At 42.3% G+C, this 23,048-nt stretch overlaps 2 protein-coding genes across 8 annotated transcripts in view; one reads left to right on the top strand and one right to left on the bottom strand.

The window, feature by feature from the left end:
- Positions 1 to 18,134, top strand: part of FANCC (FA complementation group C) — a 169,610-nt gene extending 151,476 nt beyond the window's left edge. Inside the window, exon 16 of the mRNA XM_030566699.1 lies at positions 15,212 to 18,134. Within this exon, the coding sequence (XP_030422559.1) occupies positions 15,212 to 15,242 (31 nt within the window). The 3' untranslated portion in view covers positions 15,243 to 18,134. The remainder of the gene's footprint in view (positions 1 to 15,211) is intronic.
- A 2,291-nt stretch (positions 18,135 to 20,425) lies between these two features.
- AOPEP (aminopeptidase O (putative)) overlaps positions 20,426 to 23,048 on the bottom strand; it is a 350,923-nt gene continuing 348,300 nt past the window's right edge. For all 7 annotated transcript variants that reach the window (XM_030566094.1, XM_030566098.1, XM_030566100.1 and 4 more), the window contains one exon: positions 20,426 to 21,108. In XM_030566094.1, the coding sequence (XP_030421954.1) occupies positions 20,968 to 21,108 (141 nt within the window). In that variant the 3' untranslated portion in view covers positions 20,426 to 20,967. The remainder of the gene's footprint in view (positions 21,109 to 23,048) is intronic.

Here is a 23,048-nt window from a genome sequence, read left to right as displayed (position 1 = left end):
ATAGTAACAGTCATGGACAGGTCATGGGCTGTTAATTTTTGTTTACTGTCCATAACCTGTCCATGACTTTTAAAAAAAGAAATACCGTGACTAAACCATAGCCTTAATTACGAACAATGCTGAAAGAGTCATATAATCATATCATATAACTGCTTCCTCAGAATAAAAACAATCCATCTGCATAATAGATTTGGGGTCTAACTGGCCCCAATAATTTTTGAGTAACCTATTTTGCTACACTAAAACCACAAGAGGTATGCAGACAAAATCAGTGATAACAGATTGTTATCATCATAGATTGAGAATACTTAAAGAAAGAAGAGGCAGTGGTTTGCCTATCATGTTTTGTTTAATTTTTTTTGAATGTGTTTGGAGTACAAGAGACCCCCAAAGACCTGGCAAGTGTAGTACTTTCATATTTCCCATTGACTTACATTGAGGGGTCTAACTGATCCCATTACCTTTTTAGTGACTTTTTTTTGCTACACAAAAACCATAACAGGAAGGATGATAAAACCATTGCAGAAAGATTTTCCTCATCCTCCTTTTGAGAATACTTAATGTATGAAGAAGCACAGGTTTCCACAAAAAACTGTTATTTATAGTGTAGTGCACACTGAGGTCAGATAGACCTGGAAAACATTGAGAGGGGAAGAGAACCCTGAGTGCCATCTGTGACTTTAAAAGGAGACCTCTGCACTTGCATTCTTTGTGCTTTAGTCAGCATGGCTGTTATGGTATTTTTACTGCTCATTCACACTGTTTGCTTATGTACCTGTTACAGGGTATGTCTACACTGCAGGCTTGCCACATGTTCTGCCACGTGTTGTTGCCCAATCTACCCACCAATCCCCACACACTTAAAACCCTTAAAAAATAGGGTTAAATGTGCATCGTGCCCATGCTAGTGTACTCAGCTGGTGGTATCAAACAATGCTAGAGTGCATCTCAAAGTGCAACACGATTGGCCCACTTTGCATTGTGGAGTCCTTCTCTGAATCACTGATTTCCAAGATGGTTTCCAATTCAATAGGTGTAGCTTGCATTCTTTGTTCCCAGGTGTATTACCTTGCATTTGGCTCTATTAAAACATATTTTGTTGGATTGTGACCATTTAATCAGATAACTCAGGTCACACTGTAACAGTAACTTGTTATCCCACCAATAATCTGCAAACATTAGCAGCAAAAATTTTATATCATGTCTAGATCACTGATAAAAAAATTAATAGCTTTGGACCAAAAACCAATCCCTAAGCAATTCCACTAGAAATGGCCCCACTCATGGGTGTCTCCCTGTGAACAACTAATTTTGAGACCTATCAGTGAGCTAGTTTTTATTCCATCTAATGTGTGTCCTGTTAGTTCTATACCTAGTTTGTTATATAAGGAGTTGTTCTGACCTTATTAGCTGGGCAGACAGTAGAGCATTTGAGTTATGGTTCCCAGAACATATAGAGAAAGCATCTTTTTTCAAGACAAACCAGGGAAACCACCATATAGGAACCAAATGTGTGTCCATTAGAGCTTAAAGCTGCATAGTATGAGTGTGCAGTGAATGGACGTTGCATCAGGACAGATGTTTTATTTAGCTATAAGCCAAAATAATTTTGCAGAATTTTACAAGTTTAGGATGAAATTCTCAGCAGAAGTGACCAGGCAACTTTACCACAAAAGCTGTGAAAATCAACCCAATTTTTACGCTATTTCACAAGCATATTTTCAAACGAGCAGGCAAAATGGATGACCTATGGATCACTAAATAATGCTACATAAGGAACCAAGCATTTATTGATTCATGTGACTCAAATAAAATGCAGCAAGATGAGAAACCCTAACTCTTAGTCCTTTTCTGCTCCCCAGGTTTGTAAAAGGCTGTGAGCACTGCAGTGCTTTGTATTCTCACTCCACAGCGCCTAATGCTAGCTGTGTTCTTGAATTTAGAGGCATACTGTACATTTTTACCTCTTCCATGCAGTCTGTAATTGCTGGTTGGGTTACAAAAACAGCATTTTTTCTTTGTAGGGGAAGAAATCATAGCATCTGTAGCTATGCTGCCAGGTGCGTGAGGCTTCATCTTGCCTGTGATTCATAACAACATTTGTATGTGAGCCTGTTTAAGTCCACCTACCTATCTGGCTAGCATTTGTACACTGTGATGTATTTTTTCCTTCAACTGCTGGTTGAAGGAAAGCTCATTGTTGTAGTTTCAATTACTGCCATAGCAGGGAGTATCTTATTCTGGGAATTTGCTGTGGGGTGGTCTGTTCAAAGGCAAATGCCAGAAAGGAGTTTCCCTTGCTTGCATTGGCCATCTTCCTTTAATCATCTCTCTGACTATAGGAAAGGAATAAACCTCATGAACCCCTTTTGAAGGGCTTAAGTGTACTCATAGTGACTGGTCCTTTTAATGGCCAAGGTCCCAGAGCCAAGTAGGCATAGGCACTGGATCACTATCAATCTCTGAAACAAAAATTGGAAGTTTCAGTAATATAGTTAGTCCTACCAGGAAATTTTTTGCCTTAAATAATATGTTATGTACTGGGAGAGAGTAAAAAATAAAAACAAACAAACAAAAAAAAACTTGGTAACTTCATTATTGCCTGAGATTTGGCTGGTTGCCTATATACTGTAATCGCAGCACTGATATCTGACTGGAAAGTAACTTCTTATTAGACAATTAACTGCAGCAGCCTCATGGAGTGGGAAAAATCCTATATTATTACATCCTTGAATAGTCCTGTGCCTTTCTAATTAATCTGGATATCTCTTCCTTGCAAATGTCCACCACAACAGTCACATATTAAATCAGATAGGACAATAAGTCCATGCACCAAAATGCTTGGCAGCTTTTGCAGACACATTTCCAGCTTGATGTAAACTGAGCTCTCCTTGTGCTCTTGAGCCTAATGACTTCCCCTGTTTAGTTGTCCTCCTGCTTCTCAAATCACCATGCTTACAGTTTCACTGAACTTCTCATTTGTACCTAATGGGTCAACCTGTGATACTTGTTCACTGTATGTTGTTTTCCCTTTATCTTCTGAGCCTCTGGTTCACTATGAACTAAGAAAACATGTTCATTTACACTTGTATTTTGCCTCTTCTGTGTAGTTTCTGTAAAAAGTTCTTTAAAATGAATTTTGAGTCATGTATGAGCAATGGGTTTCTCTTTTTTTGCAGTGGCTCAGGGCTCTCTAGCTAATGATTCTGTAACTCTCTACTCTTATAAACTGTCCAAAAATCTGACTGCTGCCTCCTGTTCCAATCTAACTTACAACTAAAGATAAGGATCTGAGACTCCTGTCTTTATTACAAAAAGAACAGGAGTACTTGTGGCACCTTAGAGACTAACACATTTTATTACAGTTGATTACAGGTTTCTGAAGAGATTACTAGTGTTTTGCATTCTTAATTCTGTTATCGTGCATCACTTCTATACTAGCATGAGTTGTTTGACAACAGAGAACAGAAAAGCTACTATAAAATTCCATTAGAGGAAGAGCTGAAAGGGGTACTTGGATACACTCTGGCATTACTGCTGAAGATGGAAACTACTGCTGGACACAGGCAAACCCAAGCATTAATTGCAAGTTTCTGGCTAGTCATAAAATTATCATCTCTTCTGAAGACAGGGAAAAATATAGGCTCTGTCTTCATAGAGACCATTAAGTGTCTCGTTCAAATATGACGCAAAGAAAATAATAGTTAGACACCATCAAGCTTCAGCTTTCCTTGCCTGTGATTCCTTTGTCCTTTAAGGTACTATTTCTGTGAGATATCAGTGCTCGCTGATATTTAGTATATCATAGATTTTAAGGCCAAAATGTAGACCTTAGAACCTCACCCAGTAATTTCTGCATGAAGCCCATAGCTTCTGATTGAGTTACAGCATATCTTTTAGAAAGACATCCAGTCTTGTTTTAAAGACCTCAAGTGATGGAGAATCCACCACAATCCTGGGTAAATTGTTCTAGCAGTTAATTACGCTCACTGTTAAAAGTCTGTCACAAACATTTCTTGATCAGGGTCTCTCCTCAAGATCCTCACCTCTACTCACCATGTTAACACAGGGAGGCCCCAGACAGTTACTTAACTGCAAGCTCTTTGGGTCAAGGACTGTCTTCTTGGTTATGTGTTTGTTCAGTGCCTAGTGCAGTGGGGTACAGGTCCATGATGGGGCCTGCTAGGCCCTACTCCGATACAAATAACACTCCCAATACAAATATATTGCACCCACAAGCTCGATTCCCCATCCAGGTATTTTTTAGGTCCTTGAGAACCTAGGACAGGGGTTATTACTACAACTGGTTCTGTCTGCCTCCCTGGCTGATGGGATAGAGACAGGATTTCCTTTGATAACTCTTCTCTGTGGATTGGCCTGTTTGAACCAACAATAGAACCAGTCATATTAAATATGATCATTTATTTTACAGATAAAATACAGTGAAGTTATACAAACACTGCAGAATAAAATCAAAGGGCTTATATACAAAAATATACATGGGTTGAGACTCAGGCCTAACTTTTCATTACATCTTTCACATAACAGATTTTCCTCTCATAAAAATCCAACCACACAGCCTGTTCTTAACTCAACTTCACTTCAAGCCTCAGCTAGCAGGATTTTCTCAGATGCCTGAAAAACTGAATTCTCTTGTAAAAATCTCTATGAAATCTCTGACACTGTTTGAGGGGGAATAATTTGGGTAGTTATTCCTAAACTGCTTTCCCTCTGTTTAAAGGTTAAATGTTAGGGCAGCCCAGTAATGGTAAATCACTCAGGTATGAGCTATACTTGAGGGAGATTTGCCAGCTCCCCAACAACTGTTTCAAAATACAGTAATGGACATGGGGTGGGGGAAGAAATGACAAAAGGGGCTTTCTCATGGTATCCTTTCTGTGGTGCTATTCTTTTTCATACTTCTCCTGGTCAATCAACCATATTTTCTTCCATTAGACCTAAGGACAAATCTCTGATATTTCAGAGGTGCTGAGCACTAAGCATTAACTCCTGTTGGAGTAATGGGAGTTCTCAGCACCTCTGAAAACTATGGCAAAAGCCTTTCATTGATAAACTAAATATTGTGCTGACAGTGTTTTTCAGGATAATAAGCAGCAGCAGGGAGCTGGGGGGGGAATGCCTGATTAAGCTGGTGATTTTACCAGCTAGGATACTGTGGTCGTGGTATTGGATGCTATTGCCTTCATAATGTCAGTTGCATTCAAGATTGTGGCACTGAACCCCACTGCTCACTGGAGAGCAATTGCTTTTCAAGTCATCACTTTCTTTTTAGAGTTATTACCGGCACTCGTTGGTGTGGTGCACTCTGGGCAAAAGAGCCAACTAGGTTTATAACATTTGTTCTTATAGTTTTCCAAGAATGGTGGTTTCCTAATATATTATCCTACTTCCTTCCTACGTTTTATAGAGCTCAAAAATTAGAAAGACCATAAAAAGGGGCCTCATAATAATCAAGTTGAGGAGGCAAAGGTAGCGATGAGATGATGGTTTTAGCACAGGTGGAGTTGATAGACTCTTACATGGGCAATATTGTAGAAATGCAGCTAGGTTGATTTACGAAAATAGGAGCTGCAGAAGAAGAAGAGAGTTCAGAGTTAAGGATAACGCCAAGGTTGTAGCCAGAGGCAAATGGAAGGTATGAGTTGAAAAGAGGAGATAAAATAAAGAATTGGGTTTTAGGATTACTTTGGTTGCCTCAGATAACTTTTTAAGAAGTAGGTGAAAGAAATTGAGATTATAGTTTAATTGGTGAAATCAGGAAGAGAGAAGGTTAAAAGGGCTGGGTATTAAAAATACCAAAATATACAGAATTGAGTATAGAAAAATGATAGATAAAGGAAGATGATATAATATAATCAAGCATAAGAAATTGTGTAGAAACCTTTTAGGATGCCTTAGAGGAGAGGGCCTTGTGCAGAGACAGAACTACTACCAAGGGGATGGAGGAGTTTGATATGTGGAATCAGAAACATCCAAGAAGAGAAAAAAATCATGGCTGCAGAATTAAGGAGATCATGAATACTCCACAAGGTGGAAGGTTGCAATGATGTCCAAGAGACTGAGTGTGAGGGAGAAAAAGCCATTTTGAGTATGAACAGTATTTGCTCTTTTAGCTATTTAGTGGTGTTGTGACTGATATTTTTATTCTGAAATCTCAACCAATATAAACCTAATGGCATGTTGAAATTGCTGCTTTCTAGTCAGTTAACTGTTAGGAAAAAAAGTAGCCAAGATTATAGCAGTAGCAACCACCAGCTCAAATTAACACGCAAAGAGTTAATTTTTAAACATTTGTATATTCTCATAATAATAAATAGGGCACACGTTTTCTGGCAGCTGATGAGAGGCTGGGATAATGGCCATTATTTTGCCTAGAAAATATGAAATCAAGCTTTATTCACATTAATTTGACATTCTAATAAATATAGCTAACCTCCAAACTGCTGTGAAAACGTCCCATATCTTTTTGAGAGACAAAATGGGTGAGGTAATATCATTTATTGGACTAACTCTTGTTGGTGAGAGAGACAAGATGACAACAGAAGGTCCAATAAATGATATTGCCTCAGCCACCTTGTCTCTAATATCCTGGGACCGATATGGCTCAAACTACATTGTTTTTAACCATTTCCTTTGGCAAAAAATGCAAGATGGCATTATTATTTATTACTATTATTTTTACAACACTCTCAACATATTTACTTTACAGAAACAAAAGTCTTGTCTGTTTTAAAAACTGCTCCAGTTTTAATAAATCGGCTTAGTTAAACCAGTGCAAACCTGTGTGGTTTGTGCTGGTTCAAATAAATCCATTTAGAAGCATCTCTTTAGTTAAACCTATGCAACTTTTAATACAGACAATCTCTAATTAAAAGATACAGTCCTTGATCCAGTGAATTATAATTTAAGACCCCAATCTTGTAAGGTCTTATGCATGTGCATTAGATCACTCATTCAAGTAGTCCCATAGATTTCAATAGGGATTAGTCACATGAGTACATTTATGCACATGCTTAAGTCTTTGCTGGGCTGGGGTGTAAATTTCGACAAGACACAGTTTAGGCATGTCAACGTTTTGATGATTCAATAATTATGTTTGGTAGCCTGTTTTGTTTTTATTATATTCAACACCAAGTTTAAAACTCTGGGCCTAATTCTCTTATACCAGCATTGGTGCTGCTGAGTGGGGGGCAGTAGTTAAAGGTCTCCAGAAACAAACTGTCTCCCAATCAGTATATAAAATTTTGCCTGTTGGTAGGGAACTCCATCAAATGTCCATCATGAATGCTAGAGACTGCAGGACTCATAAAATAATGCTTGAACATTAAAAGTATATTAATTGAATGTGATTTTAAATGTCAAGGACCATATTTATAGAGGAAAGTATGTGAGTAAAATAGAGTCCTTATCTTCCATGTTAGTGTTTGTTTGGGTAGAATGATAGTCCTATCCTTTAAAACAGGCCTGCATAACTCGTAAAGCGGCGAGGGCCACATAACTCCAGAGAAAACAGCTGAGGGCCGAAGCCCCGTGGAAACACTCCGCCCCAGCACCGCCCAGCCCTGCAGAAACAAACCCTCCTTTCCTAGTGCCACCCCACCAAAACAGCTGTGGGCCAAAAAGGAAGGTTGGGGGTGGGGAGGTGATACTTCATTTTAAATCAACCAGGGGCTCCCAGCTGAAGAGCTGGCTGGGAGCCCTCAGGGTCAAATTAAAGGGCCTGGGGCTCCAGCGGCTGCGGGAACCCGGAGCTTTGCGGGGCTGGGGCAGGGATTTAAAGGGCCCAGAGCTCCTGCTGCTGAGGGGAGCCCAAGCCCTCTAAATCCCAGCCCCAGCGCATCCGCTGGAGCCGCCGCCAGGATTCAAAGGGCTCTGGGCTGCCCGTGGCGGCGGGAAGCCCTGAGCCCTTTAAATCTCAGATGCCACCGAGAATCTCTGCGGGCAGCTCAGAGCCCTTTGAATCTCGACCGCGGCTGGGATTCAAAGGGCTCTGGGCTCCCTGCAGCTGCGAGGAGCTGAGCCCTTTGAATCCCGGCCACGGCTGAGATTTAAAGGGCTCTGGGCTCCCCATGCCTGTGGGCAGCCCAGAGCCTTTGAATCCCGTCCGCAGCTGGAAGGGCCGGCTTTAGGAAGTGCGGGGCCCAATTTGAACATTTTCGGCGGGGCCCCAGCAGGGATGACTGAAAAAAAAAAAACGTAAAAAAAAAGCCTTTCATTTCTTAGCAACCGGTTCCCTATAAAAAGTTCTGCCACAGTATGTATTTCTTGTACCAGTAGGGTTACCATACGTCCGTATTTTCCTCCTGGATGGCGATTTAAGATCCAAAAAGCCTGACATGTCCGGGAAAGTACAGATGTATGTTAACCCTACCTAAAGTTCTTTTTTAAAAAGATGTGTCTGAACTAGAAATGAGCTCCGCCATTCCCTGAGGGTGTGCTAGGGTGCACGTGTGGGTCCCAGCTGCTCCCTGCCCACCTCATTGAAGCAGGTGTGCAGGGTTACTTCCCTGGGAACTACAGGGCACCAGTGCACATGGGGCTGGCTGGAGGTAGGGGGGAGGTGGCTGGAGGTAGGGTCTTGCTGCAGGCTGGGCAAGAGGTGTGGGGCAGGCTGGAGTCGGTGTGTGGGATGGGTTGGCTGTCTTCAGGCAGGGCCACGGGGGGGTGCAGCATGGGTTGGCAGGGCTGGAGACAAAAGAGTGCAGGACTGGCTGGCTTCAGGCAGGGGGGTGCGGCAGGGGTTGGCTGGAGACAGGGAAGGGGGTGCAGGGCTGGCTGCAGATGGGTTGGTGGAGGGCTGAAGGCAAGGCTGGGGGTGAGGGGCTGGCTGGAGATGGGCTGGCTGTGGGCAGCGGGTGCAGGGCTGGCTGCAGACAGTAACTGGTGCAGGCAGGACAGGAGGTGCGGCAGGGGTTGGCTGCGGGCAACTGGTGCAGGTACAGGGGGTACAGCCCATCCTGTATGGTGAGCGCCCCCTCCTCCTGCCTCCCCCACCAGGGTAGCAGTAGCAGCCTGTGGCTCAGGAGCTATTTAAAGGGCCTGGGGCTGCCCTGCTTCCACTGACCCAGCCCTGTAAATAGCTGCAGGAGCCCTGGGAAAGTGGTGGGGCTCCGGAGGCTATTTAAAGGACCAGGGCAGCAAAGGCATCTGGAGAACCCCCCACCCCTGCTACCCCAGGGCTCTGGGGGCTATTTAAAGAGCCCGCGGCTCCCCTGCTTCTACCTCCCCAGCCCTTTAAATAGCCGAGGGAGCCTTGGAGAAGCAGTGTGGCTTCAGCGGCTATTTAAGGACCGGGGCGGCAGAGGCAGCTGGAGCCCCGGCCCTTTAAATAGCCCCCAGAGCCCCACAGCCCTACCCCAGGGCTCCAGCAGTGGTGCTGTGGTGGCAATTTAAAAGGCCTGGGAGCCACAGGCCTTTTAAATTGCCCCCTGGGGAAGATGGGCCACCCTGCTACAGCGCACTGGCTTTTGCCGGTACACCGTACTGGGGCTTGAGCATGTGGCCCTCTTAGGGGCGGGCTGATTCAGGGGAATTGGATGAATTGGCCTAAAGCCAGCCCTGGCACCTGAGATTTAAAGGGTTCTGGGCTCTCTGTGGCTGTGGGCAGCCCAGAGCCCTTTGAATCCCGGTTGCGGCTGAGATTTAAAGAGGTCTGAGCTCCCCGCCGCTGCGGGCAGCCCAGAGCCCTATGAATCCCGGCTGTAGCTGAGATTTAAATGACTCTGGGCTCCCCACCGCTGTGAGCAGCCCAGAACCCTTTGAATCGCGGCCGTGGCTGGGATTTAAATGGCTCAGGGCTCCCCACTGCTGTGGGCAGCCCAGAGCCTTTTGAATCCTGGCCGCGGCTGAGATTTAAAGAGGTCTGAGGTTCCCGCCACTGGGGGCAGCTCAGAGCCTTTTGAATCCTGGCCGCGGCTGAGATTTAAAGAGGTCTGAGGTTCCCGCCACTGGGGGCAGCCCAGAGCCTTTTGAATCCTGGCCGCGGCTGAGATTTAAAGAGGTCTGAGGTTCCCGCCACTGGGGGCAGCTCAGAGCCTTTTGAATCCCGGCTGCGGCTGGGATTTAAAGAGCTCTGGGCTCCCCACCGCTGCGGGCAGCTGAGAGCCTTTTGAATCCCTGCCGCGGCTGAGATTTAAAGAGCTCTGAGCTCCCCGCCAGTGTGGGCAGCTCAGAGCCTTTTGAATCCCGCCGCGGGCCACACAGTGAGGCGCTGTGGGCCGCATGCGGCCTGTGGGCCGTATGTTGTGCAGGCCTGCTTTAAAATCTCTGAAATGGTATTTTGTCCAAGGGGGGGGGGGGATACAGTTTAACTAGAGACCATGTAAAGCTCTTACATGTTGAGGTGATTTTAAAATTTTGTAAATAATACAGAGCTTCAGCAGACATATTTTCTGTAGTCCAGCGTCTCTCACAATTCTGAGACATCTGGGCTGCTCCACGCTGCAGCTCACAGAGGTGGGCCAAAGTTGCAGTGCTGTGTGCACTGACCACGTCTCCAGCTCTTGCTTGCCACCAGATTCTCTGCCTCCGTGGTAGCAGTCAGTTGGTGGGTTTAGCTGCTATTGTTTCTTTTGTTCCCCTAGCTGTTTTTCTTGCCTGTTTTCAGCAGTGGTGATCACATCTTTTTCTTAACCCTTTCTCCTCCTCCCTGGGTCAAATTTCATTGGCTTAATGGGTAAGCTGTCTGGAGCTGCTGGCCACATGCCAGTTATACATAGTTGTGTTCCCACTGAAGTTACTAGAATCTTTCTGTGAGTTCTGTGCAGCATTGGAATGACTCATGTGGCACCAAGCTGGGGGAAGAGGGGTGGCCAGCACGTGCAGCACTGCAACTTTGGACCCCCTCTGAGAGCTGCAGTGTGGAGAGGAGCAGCCCAGATGTCTTGTGGGAGATGCTAGCAGAAAGGAGACTGTTGGTAAGAATTTTTCCATTTGATATTTATATATTTAATGTACATCAAAATATACATGTTTCAGGTACATGATCGAGTTCATGTACATCTATTCCTGTCTTTTAAACCATACATACCAAAAAAAACCCCACTGAAAGCTTGGAAATTCCTTTTTATTTTAGCACTAGCAGCTTTGGTGGATTCACAGCCAATAATATTATGCCCCAGGAAAATACATCTCCGAACACAAAAGTATCAACACCCACTGTTCAAATATCCCCCTGCAATAGCCAGGCACAATAGCGCTAGTTAAGGATGGTGTTTCAGACCCCAATCCTGAATTTTCTTACATCTCTGAGAACCTTAATGTTACTTGAAGTTTCTACATTAATTTCCTTTGTTGAAAGGAAAAACACAAGGGCTGTCCAATGAACCAATGTCTGCATCGGAAAAGTGGCATCCCCTTGGCTCTCTTAGGCAATAGAATGTCCATCTGTTTAGAAGGTGGGAAGAATCAGTGGTAACCAGTGCCTAATCTTGATTTTGCAGTCTATTTAATCATGTGTATGTAGTTAGGAATGTAATTCGATTTATATATACAAACATATTGTCAATGCTAAAATAATCACCTGTTCCTTCTTTCCCACCTTTGAATTTTGGTAAAATAGCTCCTACTCTCAGCTCTAGATTCTCAGCCTGGATCTCTCTCTGAGGATAAAAGACTAATTGTATATTTAATTCCTAAGAAACTATCAAGGAAAGACAGGTCTGACTGGGAAGGTCAAGCCAAAATTTGGGGATGGCATGGAGTTGGGGAGGAAATGAACATAGAGCCAACAATGTGTTTATGTGGTAGTGTTGGGTAGTAGTAAGGATAGAGTGGACAATACTAGACTGTTTTTGCCAAACCACTGACAATGGTTGGGCTACAGGCACTGTCTGTTAGTTGCGAGGCTAGTGAAGTGGGAAAACTATTGTTGAGGGAGAAAAAGGCAGGGGAGAGCTTGCTCAGGCTAGGGTGAGGAAGAGAGGGTCTGGAGATTATTTTAATCTGCTGAAGTCCCTCCGTAAAGAGAACTAAGGGTGAGACTATGTCTCCTAAATGTTAAATCTATTTTATTAAGATTTCCAATAGATTGGCATCTTGTTACTGCTTAGTTCAAAGAGATTCCACAATTCTCTTTCCTTTCTATGTACTTATATATTCAGTAACACCTATAAACATAAAGATCCAGATCCACAAAAGCACTTAGGTTTATGTCCGTAAATCCCAGTTTTGGCTCCATTGTGATCTGCGGAATTCCGACCAAATCCCATGTACACCTAAACTCACTTGGTACCTATATTTTCAAAGTAGACTAACCACTGGTTATAGAATCATTTTCTCTCTCTCTGGCCCAATGACTGTTCCACACTGTGGATAAACACTTAAATAGTCTTTGGGCAGAGTAAAAGAGAATGATTTTGTGGACCAGTGGTTAGGGTACACAACTGGGAGAGCACAGACCCCAAGTCCAGTCCCCCTGCTCCAATGATACTTTCATTATTTAGCTACAGTGGAACAGTTTCAGCAGGAGAGAGTGGGAGGGCCCCACATCAGAATATCTCCTAGAGCTCTGTGGCTAGAGCGGGAATTGAACTGGGTCTCCCACATTCCAAGTAAGTGCGATAACTCCTGGGCTAAAAGTTATAACTGGGGCATTACCACCCTGTTCTCCTCTGGCCATTTTATGTGGAGTAAAGCAGGCACCTAACTCACTCCTTCCAGAAGTGGTTTAGGTACCCAACCTGCCTGACGCCAGCTGGGGGAGGGAGGGTCCCATCCGGATCTCTTAAGTAGAGATACGGTTCTCCCTGCAGCCCAGACTAAGGCGCCTATCTCTGAAAGAGGGGTGGGGCTCTGTCTAGCATGTTGGCTTTTATGGAGCATATTATTAGGTGCCTGTCTCTCCCCATTTGTTGTACAGGAGCCTAGGTGCCTAACAGGCTTTGTAGATCACATTGGTGTTCCTATGATTTTCTAGGCACCTAAAAGCTAGGTGCCATGCTGCTCAGCGTTGCAACACCGAAGTTCCTTTGTGGCTCCTACCCTAACTCTTGAACTTTTCATTATAATTAAGACCTTCCATACTTGTGTTCAGGTACCATAATTCTTTGGCTCTTGATGATTTGCACATCCTGACTGAGGTGCAGGATCTAAAACTGAATAAGGTACTTCAGAAGGTGTCTCACCATGATCTAGTACAAAGGCAGAATGTCTAGTCTTCTTTGTAATCTTTTTGATGGTGCCTAAAATCTCATCAGTCTTTTTGCTGCAACTGAGCAGTGGGTTTCTGTCTTCAGACCCCCAGGGCCTTGTGTACTGCCTGTGCTGCACATTGGGACTATTTATTGTATCTCCATGGCTTACTCTTCGTTGCCATTTGAATCATGTCACATCTTAACACATGTGCATGCGTAACTTTGGCTCATAGTGATGTACAATTCATGAATTATTTTTGATACTTGAATATTTCACTGTGTTCTCCTTGCTTCAGCATTTGCATTGTTGTCTGGGAAGGCCAGCTCAGAGAAGGTGGGAGCTTGTAGTCAACTTCATTCATTCATTGTCTCAGTTTCCTTGGACTTAACTACGGCTCTGTTGCCTAACCCCCATCTTTGTCTCCACTTGCTCCCTATCTGTGAACTGGACTCTAGCTCCCTCCCCCACTCTTCTTCTTGATTATATAGAACCATGAAAAGAACATACACTGTCATGCAATTAATTCTCCCTTGAGGGGAAAGATGTAGAGCAAGAGGGTGCTGCAGGCACATCCCACAAGGGCAGTGAGATAGAAAATAAAACGTCAGGAATCTGGCTGCAGCAAAATAAACTGTGCAGCAAAAAATTATTAATTTTGTGGTAGCATTGAAACATGCCAAATTCCAGAGCTACACAATTGCAGAGTTCATGGGGCCCCAAGTATTGACTAGGGCTGTTCATTCCTCTTTCATTGTTTCATGCTCTTTGCTGATTTGGATGATCACTGGTTACTCTTGGGTTATGTTTTTGAGATTATGTGCAACTAAAAGGGGTTAATGCTTTTTTATTTTTTTGGTAATGAAAGCTGATTCTCTGGTGCAGACATCTATAAGAAGGGTAAATTCTGGGACAAATTGTCTGACTGTAGCATACACATGCTACTGCTAACCTGAATCTAATTTTTTCATTCACTGTATTCTATTTTTCATCTAGCAACATATGGATCAGTGTATGCTAGTTAGAGCCAAAATGCATTTTACACTTTCTCACATTAAAATCACTAGCCATATAAACCCTGTTTAAAAAAAAAATGAAAACATGTTAATCAGCTGTTCCACTTAAGTATTAATTAATTAATTAATCAAGTTTGAAGTCCGCAATAAATGCTATCACGCTGTACATGTCACACTCAAGAAAATTAACATACCAGTGGAAAAGCTATGGCGTCTCTACCTGAATCAAGCTACAATATATGTGGCCCAAAGCCGTGATCTTTGCTTCCGCTGTAGCCAACATATGTAGCACTGTTCCCTACTATGTTGCCCAGGCTAAGAAGTAAGTAAGTGCTTATTTGGTACTTTAACAGAAATCATCATGTGTTGCCATTTTTGGTCAAGGTCTGGCACAGTTGGCAGTAGACCTATCCTCACAAGCTAATCGACTCAGTCAGGGATGATGAACATCTTGTAGGCCCATGTTAACACTAGGTATGAGTTTGCCATTCTAGATTAGACTGAACCACATTATGATCATGTTGTTGAATTGTGTTGGAGTCCTGTAAATACTCTGTTACGCAATTTGGTTAGGTCTACAATCAGATCTATTAAGTTGTGTGTGTGTTCATGTTCGTGGAAAGTATGTTTTATTTGCAAGGCAATGGTTGTGGGCATTTTTTTGTTACGCTTACTGATAGTGTAGCTTGGCCTCAGTCACTCCAGCATTGATGTGAATATCAGTTTCGTACTAGATGGGCTAAAATGTGACCCTTCCCCCTTGTTCCAAATCTTCTGCTGTGTATCTCATGTCAGTGATAGTTTGCCCATTAACTGGCTTGCGAGCTCCACTCTAAAGGAAAAAAATGTTTTGTGCTTGTCCTGTTATATAATCTAACTTTTTCCCAAAACAATATCTATTTAGGATTGCTTTTGAAACAACAGGTTGTCGTCACCTCCTGCTTGGTTCTGGGCGAGATGTTTGGAGGACATGAAGTGTAATGTCAGAGGAAGCTATAAAATGTGCTGCAGTTCTTTCTTATGTTGTCCCCTCTTTTCCTCAGCTGGTGGCAGGTAAAGCTGCAGTTCATATGACATCACAGTCAGATCCTCTTAGCTGGAGGATCTTACCCAGATCTTATTTCCAGTATCAAATGCAAGCAGGAAAAAACAGGTTGTTTGAGAGGGAAAACTTGAAACCACTCTTATATATCAAGAACCAAGCAAGGGTCAAAACACTTTTAGTTTACAATTTACTTTTATTATTACTGGATGCAAACTTTCCAGGACTGATGATTGATTCATGTTTATCCTCTGAGGGCCTTATTCAACTCTGAGTTATTTCCCCTTACACAATGAAAGCACTAAGAATGAGTATTTGTACTTGTTCTCAGAAAACCTGTGAAATGGGGCATAGCTCTTTTATGAATAGGATCCCTTAGTCACTACCTCTGTGGGGGAAGCTATATTAGAAGCCATTGCAGTAACTCAGCATGCTATTAGACAGCTTCCTAATTCTTATTGCATTTAAAAGACAGACTCTGAATTGCTGACTGAATATAACCCAGGTAATTAAAAATGTGTTTCTGAATTTTGGTGTGGTACAGAGAATGTAGGGGAAAGAGGAGCTATGCTCCATTGTGTTGGAGCACACTACTGGATCAGTTACCAGCAGAGCACTGTTTATAGGCTTTGTGCAAGGAGGTTTTTTTTAACCCCCCCACTGTGTTGAATTTATTTCCATCAGTACTCATTAACTAACTCATTTTTAAGTTAGTTTCTATTTCTCCTGTACAGTAAAAGAGAGGTTATTTCCATTGCCTAGTGGTTAGGCACATTAGTACATTTATAATGCTAAAATAATTAAACCACACACAATTTATTTTATTTAATTATTAAAAACAAATTGTGGGTAAATATTTGCTCAACTCCTTCTCTCCCACCCCCCATTTTTAAGGGTCCAATTCCATGAAAAGATCAATTTTTGGAAGCATCTAGTAGTCTTTGCATAGAGAGGAGTTACCTTTGGTGCCTCTACGATACAAATGAAGCATCACATGGGGAGAAAAAAGTTTTCAGTCCACTCCATGACCAAAATAACTGACTTACTTCTAGTCTTTTAGATTAGGATCTTTAATACATTCAAAACAACCCTCACCCTTGATCTAAAACTCCCTTGGGATGGTAGAGTAGACCAGCAAAGAAGTCTCTCCAAGAAATCCACTTACTTAATTGCCCTGGCATGGCAGAGATTTTCATGCAGTTTGCTATAGGTGCTGTGCTTAGTGTGAAACGCTTAATTTCAGCGATGTCTCTTTGCTGAAGTATTTCTTCAAATCAACAGGTCTCTTCTCAACACCTTTTTTGTATGTGGACATACATAAGTTGTTCTGGTATTTGCAATACAGAATTGTCATAACACCATACTATAAATCTTAACAACAATAAGGGTCAGCAAGTGGCTTGTGCTAGGTAACTAGTTACAACCACAGTAATGTCTTTTTTTAAGGGGTGGGGAGTAGTTGGTGCTTTTTTTCTTACATGCTTGATAGCAAAAAGCTGCTTGAAAAGATAAATACTAAGAGGTAAATGTTTGTCAGCTGATCGTTTTAGGAGGCCCATAATCCTTCCTTTGATGTCTAGCAGGTTCAATGAAATCCTAGTACTACCAGCATTTAGTAGTAGATATATTAAGATTTCTGTGCAGTAGTAAAATTTATAATTGTGTCACCATAAAGGAATGTTTGTAAAAGCTCGCTGTATAGTCTTAACTGTCTCATTTTTTTCAAAGGGGGGGGTGTTCCCTCTTTAGGTTATGAACAGTAAATTTTAAATATAATTAAGGGCCAGATGCTTAAATGGAGCTGAATTACACCATCTGACCTGGTATTTATTAAGTAATTCCAATTCATAACTGTATTATTAAAGTCATGTGACTATCATGTGTTCTGTCACAGGTTTCCCAATGTAATTTAGAAGTGTCATGTTAACTAGTCTTCCCACACAGCAAGAGCAAAGTTACTCCTATTATTACCATAAGGCAGAGTCACATTGTAGATGCCTACAGTTTCACCCACTTTGGTGCTATGGCCATTAGATTATCAGTCCAAGGGGAAAGATAATTTGTTGAGGGAGCTTGTTTTCACTTCAGCTCTTCCCAATTTAAAATGTTAGCAAGGCTTGTGAAAATAGTGATACTGACTACATACCTTTTGTGTGTTCTACTAAAAGAAAAGAAAAAAACCCAGGAGTTCTCTCCACAATAGTGAGGAAGCTTTTCTTCCTTAGAACACTTCACGTGTTCAAAAGCACAGTATCACAATCTGTACTAGATTTGGTTTCAGACAGAAAAAGTTACACTTTTCATAGGCACATCTTTTTGCTTTAGGGCTCGACTCCTGTTCCTGCTGAACTGAGCCAGTATATAAAATCAGAACTGATATCAGCTCAGTAGGCACCGGAGGACGGGTCCATCAACAATCTGGAACAGCAGCAGCTGTAAAAAAGCATTTCCTGCAAACAATACACATTGCTAAGCAAGAAGCATAGAGAAATCACGGGCTAAAACTTTATAAAGCATAGCTTTACAGACTTAAGTTGGTTTAGAACAAACAACATATTTGTCTCCAACTTTTAGAAAAGAATCGAGATTACAATATGTATAAATTTTTCAGACTTATTGACTGCTTCTTTGCTTGCAGCCAAACCTGACTGTTTACAGTACATTTCTTACATTCTTGACAGGAAAAGTCTGTTATTTTCCAAGTCTCTACCATCATTTATGCTCTGCAAGATAGATTTCACACACACTATAAAACTGTACCCCAACCCACTATGTACCTCAGCCAGCAAACTACTTTGCCTCGGGTAGGTTGACTTTTAAGAAGTTTCCCATCTCACCTTCTCTTCAGGTGCAGAACTTAGCCACTGTGAACAAAGAGGAAATCAATCACTGTTCACCAATCAGCTAAGCTCTGCACCTTGTTAGAGAGGTCTTTGTCTCAGCATAAGGAAAGATCAGATGAAGGTCTTCAATGGTGCATTTTCTCCTTTTGTTTGTAGAGGATTCCAATGCATATATAAGATAGGATTCTCATAATAGGAGGCATAGTCATGGTTATGTGGTAATCCCTGGCAATGTGATTTTAATCTTAAATCACAAATCAGCATGCCAGGAACCCAAACAGCCACAACATTAAGGGACACTTATGTAGTCTCTCTCCTATCACACGATGAGGTTTAAAACAACAGTGATTGTAAATCTTGATATCTTAAGCACTTTCTGTGACAATATCTTTAAGATCTCATCTCCTTCAGGTAGCTGATTAAAAAAATTTATTTAGATCACCTGTTTCACATGTCAGAACCAAGCTGCTTACAGGACACGTGCACTAACTAGCATAGGGAAGTTACACAAAGGCAATCACCAAAGGAGTTATAATAATTTTAACCTTTTTAACCTTAATAAAACTCCCTAGGTATCTAAGAGCCTCTTGGTAGAGAACACCATATAGTGCAGCAGAGCAAACCATTCTAACTCCATATTTATGGTCCTTGGTGCTGTTAAAAACATTTGAAACCATTACAAATAGGCTCAGATGTTAATAGTGTTTTTTTGTTTGGGGGTCGGTAGGTGGTTTTCAGCCTAGATGATGACTATGAATGCAAACATTCTGTAATTGGTCTCCTACCTGTTTTAGAAAGCAAGACCCCCCTGTAACTGCTATGCTGGCACTCTAAGCCTATTCCAAACCCACCGCAGTTTTCCTGGCTGACACAGGCATGTAGTTACTACCTATGTACCAGAAGAACGGAGCTATTCATAAACAGCTTGTTTTTATAGCATGTCGAAGGGGACCTCAGCAAGAAAAAGGTTGAGAACCTGTGGACTAGGACATTATATACCAGGGCCCAGCAGGGGTCAGGGGGGAATTCAGGGCTCCCCATAGACATAGTTTTACTTCTATTTAGGGGGGCAAAGGCTGGCAGGGCTCAAGCCAGCTCCACATAGCAGGGTCCAGGAGGGTGCACCGTCTTCACCCCCTCACTCAGGAGACCATCCTGCCTGTCTGGGCTGTGGGGGAACGCAAGAAAAAAAATAACTCAAAGGGGGGGGAGACTCAATTCAAAGTTCGAAAACTGCTCAGGGTGTGAGGAGGGAGATAGCTCAGGCAGGGCCGGTTCTAGCAATTTCACCGCCCCGAGCACGGCGGCACGCCACAGGGGGTGCTCTGCTGCTCGCATGGCTCTGGTGGAGCTGCCGCAGGTGTTTCTGTGGCCCGTCTGCTGGTCCCGCAGCTCCAGTGGAGCTGCCGCAGGCGTGTCTGCAGGAGGTCCACTGGAGCCGTGGGATCAGCGGACCCTCCGCAGCCACGCCTGCAGCAGCTCTACCGGAGCCGCATGCCACCCTCCCAGCCACCAGCAGAGTGGCCCCTGCGGCGTGCCGCCCCAAGCATGCGCTTGGTGCGCTGTGGCCTGGATCCGGCCCTGAGCTCAGGGCTGTGTGCAGGCAGGGGGGAGCTAGGGGCAGCAGCAGGCACATTGAGGCTTCACAGTGGGATGGGGGACACCAGCTTCAGCCCTGCCCCACTCCCAGCTTTGGGACGGGGGCTGCTGCCTTCAGCCCCCTGCTACTCCTGGCTGGGGTGAAGGGGTCGCTGGCTTCAGTGCTGAGGCTCGGAGCACCAGGTTTGAGCCATGGGGCACTGCAGCCCCCCTGAAAGGGCTCACAGACCCCCAACTGAAACCACTCTCTTAGTCTATATAAATAAAATAAATGCCACAAACTCAAATGGAGCCTAATTTCAAGCATTGCCTACCTGTACAGGTTTGAAGGGAAGACGAATCAAGGGGTCCTGTTCAATACCAAATACTGAGCAATGTTTTTGCTAGCTCGTTGTCTGAATTGTGTTACCACAAATCAACTGTAAAGTTATGTGAACAACCAAGGAAAACAGGCTGTCAGATAGCTTGTATCATTACACAAAAATCTGAGGTATGCTGTACTGGAGAGGATCTTCATACCAAACCTAATTGACTATGGGGTAAACATGCATGTACAAACACCATAAAGTAACCTTTCAAATAGGATGAAAGAAGGGAATATGTCACTATCTATATAGTATTTGGTGTAAAAGGCCAGTTTATATAATGTCTTTCATCTATGTTATACTTTACTTGCAATTTTGCTTTTTTTTTTTTTTTACAAGTTTAATGAGATGACTTCTGCTTTTGTCCCTTAGCCACTAATTTCAAGTAGAACCAGAAGCAAATCAAAATAAAGCTATAAAATGTTTATCTTTATGTGACAGTCATTAGCATGTCTTTATAAACAGGTACTTCCTAGCATAACCAACACTAATTTTAACTTCCTCACACAAAATACTCAAAAGCATGTAAGCCACACTAATTTGAATCATGCCAGAATCACTCTGGATAACTAGTTTATGAGTTCAATGCCTCATGTGGACACAGATTTTGTTAAACAACTCCAGTAACTGCCCTCCCCTAGCAAGTTCATACCACGTTTTCTATTTGCAGGTGTGAATGCAGCCATGTTTAAGAAGTGTTATAAATGTAGATATGTCTTAGTACAAAAACCTCTCTCTTCTCCATGCTCCTCAACTAGATCCCTTGTGCCTCAATGATCCATTGCTCCAGCAACGGTGTAGAAAAAAAAACATGCAAGAAATTTAATGAGTGATTCTTCGAGCTGAATATCAGCAAATTCTACATTGTGCCAGAGTTTATTTACTGCGCTGTGCATATTCTCTCACAGCAGGTTGAGGATTAAATACTTTAATCAAGAAAAATCACCTCTTCAGAATAGCATCTCTGCCACCACTTTGGCTGAGGACACATCCATTTGTTTTTGTGTTGCAGCAAAGCATTTATAGGCAAGTTCCTGTTGTTTTGCATCTTCATTCACCATTAATTCTCCATACAGGTAGACACCCATAGCCTGCAAGAAGAAGAAAACACCCATTCATTCCATAACCAAATACTGCTAGCTGGCTTCTTTTTAAAGACAAACTTGTTTCACACAGCTCCCAACACACCACATACAGTACCCAATCTCATTTCATGTACAAAGCTATTTTTCTTTTAACAGGTACATATTTTTTTCTCCAAAATACAGTTCTCTGTCTGTCCGTCTCTCTTAGAGACTATTCAATCGGAGGAGGATTGTTGGTGTTTCATTAAATATATTACCAAAAGAACATTTACACTAGAGATTGATAATCAGCTAGAGTCAGCATCTTATGTCGGGAAAATGCTTTTCTGCTGTTTCTTCCCCTGCTTTTCAGGTTGAAGTCCATGTTCTCTCTCTCTCAGTCACCAGCTGAGCTGTTTGAGAGGGCAATTTGCCTTTCCTCTAAGATGACAGAAATTTGAATGGTCTTTAGTTGATTTTCTTTCTCAGATGGGACCTTTCCACATGCAGGGATGGAGAACTGTCACTAGTATGTATCAATTGAAACAATCCATTCTGAGATGCCTACTTAATTTTGTTAACTGAAATCAATTGAAAATGATGGGTTTCTGTTTCAGGCTGGTCCCTTCAAGTGGGTACACATACAGCAGTTACAACTCTGGACTAGTAGGAAAAGGCAAAGTTCTCCCAAATCTGACTTTGAGAGTCTCAGTCAGGAAGGAAAATTATGGGATGCAATCTTGGCCTTACTGAAGTCAATAGAACCAAGATTTCACCCTTGGTTACCATATCCTTTTCTGAAGATGCAAATCACTTGAGCTAGATTGACACTGGTCCTGATATTGCAGCCTAACCTGATCACAATGTGTCTGCTGACATAAACATGGGCTGCAAATACAAGTGTGGGTTTGAAAACTCACTCCCCTTATGTTGACCAGAGTTTTTACCAATGTTGAGTTAACTCTTGCGGTCATTCCCAAGCGAACAATCCTGATTAGTAAGTGGTGGGTGTATGTTTTCATGCAACGTAACATACCATTTAGTGCCAGAAAGAAGACTAAAGTTACCCCTAAAAAATATACATTTTAATTCAATATTTCTTGAAACTTTGTTTCCAAACCAGCTCCAGAAATTATCCTCAGGATTTTACCATCAGAATTGGTCAATTTGGCTAAATTAAAAAGTGTTTGTGGACAGTGTAGTTTGCCTTGGAACTGAAGACCCTAGAGCTTCTCTGTGTTCAGCTCCTTAGCAGGCAGAGTATCCTGGAGGCAGAGTTCCATTCCTTTTCACAAGAATTGCTAAATATTTGGGTTTTGTTCCAAATCAGAATGAAACCAAATTTTGAAATCTCTTTTTTGCACAGTTGTAATAATTTCACTCAAATCTCAAACATTAAAATGCAGTAAACACTGGTTTTCTGATATCCCAAATTGGATTAGTCATATTTGCATTTTTTGCAGACTTTTAAAGTAACGACGTTCTTTTGTGATAAGTAAGGCCAAGAAAGTGCTTTGATTTCACATGTAATCATTCCAGAACTTAGTTGTGCCACAAATTGTACACCCTACTGGATTAAATTAAAAGAAGGTTCTTAAAGATAACAGCTTAAAAACTCTGCAGTTATGATTTCAAAAAAAATTTCCTTACAAAGCAGAAAAACATTGGTCCTTATCTGGCATAATCACCATTCTAAATATATTGCTTTTCAACTTGGCTTTTAATAGAGAGCTGAAGGATACAGTTGCTTTTTGTTTGCCTACCAGGGGCTGATATGACAGCTTCCATGTATCTGAAATTGCACCCCTTTATATAAGAATTAAAATGTGCATAATACACAAACATATATTTTAAAAAAAATCTGTGTAAACAGGTTTATCAGAACACATTGTTTGCTGTGGATTTTTGACTAGTTCTCTGGCTTCTCATGCATATTAAGAGTGTGATCTAGGTCTAGAAGATAGTGT

This window comes from Gopherus evgoodei, chromosome 6, assembly GCF_007399415.2.
Source record: "Gopherus evgoodei ecotype Sinaloan lineage chromosome 6, rGopEvg1_v1.p, whole genome shotgun sequence".
Classification (NCBI taxonomy): Eukaryota; Metazoa; Chordata; order Testudines; family Testudinidae; genus Gopherus; species Gopherus evgoodei.
The sequence above is the reverse complement of the archived record's forward strand: the minus strand, read 5'-3'. Positions and strand labels throughout refer to the sequence as shown.